The following is a 5,572-nucleotide window of genomic DNA, read 5'->3' as shown; positions in this document are numbered from 1 at the left end:
ATTCTTTGGTCTCTTGAAAGTCCATTATCTTCTGCCTTTGTAAACCAACTAATTTTGTAGGACTCACCAAGTCACCGTCAGTCACTTGCACACTTTCAAGTCCCAGTGTTTCTAGTCTTCTTAGATCAATCTCTTGCTTTCAAATTAATTTTCATGAAAGTCTCATTCTTTTATCTGTTTTTTTTTTTTTTCTAGTTTGCACTTGTGTAGTCCACAAGAGATGCCATGAACTTATAATAACAAAGTGTGCTGGCTTAAAAAAACAGGAAACTCATGATGAGGTAAATGTTTATAAAATAATTTCTCTAGATAAAACTCTGTCTTTCATCTGTTCGAAGTAGTGTCATCTCCTCTGTTTAATCAATAAATGGTACAGTCTTTTTTTGTGCCTTTCTGGTCATCTTGTGGTGTAGCATTGGCTTTGGAATGCCAGATTGCTAGCACAGTTTCATATATGTGGGAATTACCATACAGCAATTTATTGCTAATTAGCATACTTTCTATAACATCTGAATGCTTGAAGTCTCAGAGAGCTCTTTCCAGTCCTTTTCATTTTTAACATGCTCCATTTCTGACTTTAAGTAAATTTTTCTTGTTTTAATTTGAAAGAAGCAAGCTGGGATCCTTTACTCTCTTAGCTGCATTTGGTGTGGCTGAGTCATTAACAGCTGATAGGACAGGCACCGTGCTTGTGTATGTTGCATCATTGTAAAAAACTGCCCAGAATTTGCCTGCAAAGTTTTATCTCAACAAAGGCTGCATCCAAGCTGTCAAAATGTTGAGCAAAAACCATCCATGTGTTGAAGAAGGCCTGTGAATGTTACATAAGGGAGTAGTGATAACACGAGATACGTTGTAGCTGACAGGTTTTCCGGCATAGTTCGCATCTCAAGCAAGTTTTTTTTTTTTTTTGTTAATGGAATTGGCACAGTTTGCTTTATGTTATCATGCATTTAAATAAATGAAGACATCACCTGAAAATTAAATCAGTTGCCTTCAGAACTGTACTGTCAGGGAGGTTAATATATCTGCAACTACCTGAAAGGAGTGTCAGTCTCTTTTCCCAGGTAACAAATGACAGGACAAGAGGAAATATTGCCTTAAGTTGCACCAGGGGAGGTTTAGATTAGATAAATTAGATCAGTTTCTTAATGGAAAGAGTTTTGAAGCATTTGAACAGACTGCCCAGGGAAGTGGTGGAGTCACTATCCCTGGAAGCCTTCAGAAAACCTGTAGATATGGCACTTGAGGACATGATTTACTGGTAAACATAGTGATAGTACTAGATTGACAGTTGGACTTGTTGATCTTAAAGGTCTTTTCCAACCTTAACAATTCTATGCTTCCATGATCTGCCAACAGCACATTCAGCTTTGGATCAGAGGATAAAACAAAGGAATCATTCTCAAAGGAATTACATTTGAATTAGAGCTCTCTCTCTGCTAAGATGGCCCTTCTAAGCTAGGTTAGGAAATCAGTGTCATTTTCTGTGGACAGCGATACACCAGGGAACAATGTGACTGCTGTACTGTTCAGCTCCCTTAGACTCCTCAGCTTTGGGGAGTCTGGGTTGATAGGGTGCAGGTGGAGAAGTGTAGTTACAGGTTTTTTAGGTAGTTTTAGCACTCAACTGTAAACAGTGAATGCTTTATCTTATACAGAAGCTTTTCGTTTTTGTTTCAACAGAAAAGCAAATGAGTGCTCACTGTCCTGTTCTGTTTTGTGCACCATCAAGGACCCGCTGTCTTTCACCATCGGACTAGGGGAGGTAGTCTTTGGGTGATCACAGTTTCTTGGCTAAACAGAAGAAGTACATTTCTTAATTTTTTTTATTAAGAACCTACATTCACATGAAATCAGTTGTATGCAACAGAGCAGTTTTAATCCTTTCTTTCAACTTTGATATAAGTTTGAGTGAGGCACTAACTGATCTCATTCTTCCTGTGCAATTCACTACCATTTTCCTTCCTGGAAGCATTCTTTAATATCTGGTTCACAACCAGTATTTTACATCTGAAATGTGATCACGTGCATGTGATTGTGATAAAGGACTGTGTTTGGCTAGTGCTGGTTTTGCTTAGTACTCATGGGAAGATACAAAACGTTACTTAGGTTTATATTCCCAGGCTCCAGACTGGTGGAGACTTGCATACTTTGCTGATATAATGCTCTCATTGTTTAAAAGGGGTACTAGATCACTGGAGAAAAGCCAGCGGTAATAGGAAAGGGAAGGAAAAACATAAAAATAAATCTCCTGCTACGCAATGGTCACTATTAAAACTTATCAATGACATCCTTTAATTAGTAAGTAATCATACCTTGGAGTCCCTGAACACAACAATCTATCATTGTCATTATCATAATCTAAAGAAGAGTAGGATATGAAAAGGTAAAGGGTTCATGATATATATCTCTTTCTTAGTCCTGTTGAAGTTCAGCCTCCTGCTCCTAAAACAATTGGGAGTGACTTCCTTGCTTTCCACATTAAGAGATCTTTCCTGATAGCTGTGTATTTGTTGTTCCCAGAAGTACTAGGAAGTAGACTCTTTATCTCTTGGACAACAGCAGCCCTTCCCCGTCTAAAGTAGTGAGAACAGCTTTGGAGTTGGAGTATATTTAATGCAGTGGTCATCATCTGAGCACAGACCTATTTGGTTTTGTTCGAATTTTGTGTGGTTTCAAAACATAATAGGGCCTTGGCATACAATGATTGCAAAGAAATTAATGAGAATTAAATATGCTGTGCTCTCCTTTCTCAGCAAGTGGGATCCCAGCGTTTCAGTGTCAACATGCCTCACAAGTTCAGCATTCACAATTACAAAGTGCCCACCTTCTGTGACCACTGTGGTTCATTGCTCTGGGGTCTTTTGAGACAAGGTTTACAATGCAAAGGTAAGGCACCACTTCAGAGCTTTTCTTTTTCTTTGTGAAGTAACTTGTAGACTTGGAAAGACTTCAAGATCTCTGTCTTTGCTAAAATATATAGAAATTAATAGAAAGTAAGTAGTGGACCGATGTAAGGATCGCCGTCATGGTTAGAAAATGGTCCTTTACCAAAACCAGTCAGTGAGAGATGCAGAGGACAGAGGTGAAGAAACACATTTTGCACTCATTGCCATGTAGGTTTATTGCCATGTAGGATGTTAGAAGTTGACAGAAAGTAAGGAGCATGAGAATTTACTTCCCTACAGATTATGTGCCTTTTGTGTTTTCAGGTTGTTAAACTTTTTAAACGTCATTATTCCAGCTACTATTCCCTTTAATATCACCTTCAAAAATTGCTATTATATATTGGCAAGACTAGATAGAATCAGTCCTGTGTGCCCATATCCAGATTATGAGGTATTCTGTCCAGCTAAATCATACTTTTTGATGGTTTGCCTAGCCCTTCTATTCCAGAAAATAAAGGATTCATTACATTCTGCATTTTAAGGACAACTATCTACTCTGTGCAGTAACTATATGGGAAATATGGCTGGCAGGTGCATTCATGTCATTTTAGCTCTCAAAAATGTTTGGTTCTATATCTGTTTGTTTAGAAATAGTGAATAAAATACTTCAGTTACTGGGTTGAGGGGAGTAATGTCATGAAGATTGTCGGAGTCTTAAAAAGTAGTGTCTAGTGGAATTATAAGCATTTTCGTTTCGATACACTGTACAAATGGATAGGTCCATCTTCATAAATACAAAAATCATGTTACGTACACTTCTCAGCAGCAGAAACATGGAGTCACATATATGCATAAACATAGTATCTATTAAATATATCCTTTGCATTTAAGATGAGACATAATTATAGGTGAAGGTCAGACCTAATGTTTCATGTCACAAATTGCTGAGCAGCAAGGGAAAGAAGAAATTTCTTCCATAGCAAAGTTATGAGTGAGAGCAAAGTGAGAGTGTTCTGAAGTTCAGATCTTCCCTTGTGATTCTATCTAGTGACAAGTGATGAAATGCTAGGCTCTAAATACTATTACTTTGCTGCTATTGAAAATTTACACAAATGCTGTCTTAATTACTGTGAAGATAAATTCAGTGAAGATTTTTCAGTTAAACCAGGTGTTTTCCCTTTGTTTTTTTTTTAACCTGAGATATTGTATCTCTCCACCTAATCTGTGAATATATGAGTTTGCTTTCATATTCTACCTCAAGTACCATAATGGTTCATTTGCTCTTAACTGTAAAAAATAATGTTATTTCTCATATGTATGCATTTACTGTGTAGCAGATGCATAGAAAAAATAGTGCTTTGTTACTTTTTTCATGTTCATAAAATTATTGCTTAGAAAAATGCTTTTTTTTCTTCATGAAATGTAGAACTCAGCTGAGCTGAAAATGTCTTTTTCTCTGTGCTTGGTTTTCTCTCTTTAACAAGTACTGAGTGACTCCCTTCTTCAGAGATGTACTTGCTTGCCCATTGTGGTTATTAACACCATGAAAAGTGTGTAAGAGAGGTTTATTCTTCTTCTGTTTGGTTTGTTTTTTTTCCACCAGTCACTCCTTTGCATCCTATTACAAAATATGTTCATAAAGTTAGACTGTACAAAATTTTCCTCCTTGCTTTATTTCAAACAGTTCAGTTCCTCAGTGTCCACTCTTCTGGATCCTAGGACAGAGGTTTTACTTGCCACTGAGATTTTCTTACTGCATATACATTTACTGTAAATACCATGTTTAGCAATTCCTTTTGCTTCTGTGAGCTGATACATATTTAAAGTGGCAATGGCTTTCTGAAGCACATTATTACTGCCAGATGCAGTGCCTGGGTGTAGTCCCAGAGGCAAATGTGTTTTTTTCTTTAGGGCTTGTACAGTGAAAGCATAATTGATGAAAAATATAGTGAAATGCAACTTCATAAATGCATACTTTTTATTTTGTTTTCTCTGAAAAGTAATGAAGTGACTAATTTGAGCAATTGGATGCTAATCTAGCATTTAATTACACTTGCAGTTTGCCACAAGAGGGCACTGAAGTCTCAGATAAATGTCATCTGCTCCTAACAACACCATGCTCCACGAGTTTCAGTGGAACTGTGTTCTTGCCCCTGCCCCATAACCTGGAAGCAATGTAACTTTTTCCCCCTCTTACTAGTATGCTAGTCTCAGAAGATTTAAGAGAAAGAGCCTAGTAACTGGATTGCCATCTAAAGAAAGTGGGCATGCAACAATTTTATTAAAACTTGAAGCACTATTGGTTTTACGATTGCCTGCATTAGAAGTTAATGTACTTCAGTAGAGTAGAGAAAGAGGGAATAATACAGGTGGATCTCTAGTGTTGTGCTTTTGGTAGAGGACTGTTAAAATCCAAGCTCTGAAGGACTTTTCTTGAAATTCTATTTAAGAATTACATGTTCATTAGATACTTTCGTTTGTTCCTGTGTCTCTTCTGGGTATTGGGTGAAAACACTATTCTATGTTGTCATAGCAGAATGATAACCAGGTTAATAACTTTATATTAGCTTTAAAATGTACCTTCAAATCCAGCTAAGTGTTTTCCTACTGAGATTGTATTTATTTGAATAAGTTCTTGGTAAGTCCAATAAGGTCTGATTTAGGTAAGATTAACGCCAAGG

The 5,572-nt window shown here is 37.0% G+C and overlaps 1 protein-coding gene across 2 annotated transcripts in view; it reads left to right on the top strand.

The window, feature by feature from the left end:
- The first annotated feature begins 196 nt into the window (after positions 1-196).
- LOC114067530 (protein kinase C epsilon type) overlaps positions 197-5,572 on the top strand; it is a 110,337-nt gene continuing 104,961 nt past the window's right edge. For both annotated transcript variants that reach the window (XM_027903053.1, XM_027903054.1), the window contains exons 1-2: positions 197-281; positions 2,760-2,892. In XM_027903053.1, coding sequence (XP_027758854.1) covers positions 2,790-2,892 — 103 coding nt within the window. In that variant the 5' untranslated portion in view covers positions 197-281; positions 2,760-2,789. The remainder of the gene's footprint in view (positions 282-2,759; positions 2,893-5,572) is intronic.

Source organism: Empidonax traillii, unplaced genomic scaffold (assembly GCF_003031625.1).
Source record: "Empidonax traillii isolate 1590-97213 ecotype Southwest subspecies unplaced genomic scaffold, ASM303162v1 scaffold927:size442368, whole genome shotgun sequence".
NCBI classification, from domain to species: domain Eukaryota; kingdom Metazoa; phylum Chordata; class Aves; order Passeriformes; family Tyrannidae; genus Empidonax; species Empidonax traillii.
Note: the sequence above shows the minus strand (reverse complement) of the source record. Positions and strands in the feature narration are given on the sequence as shown.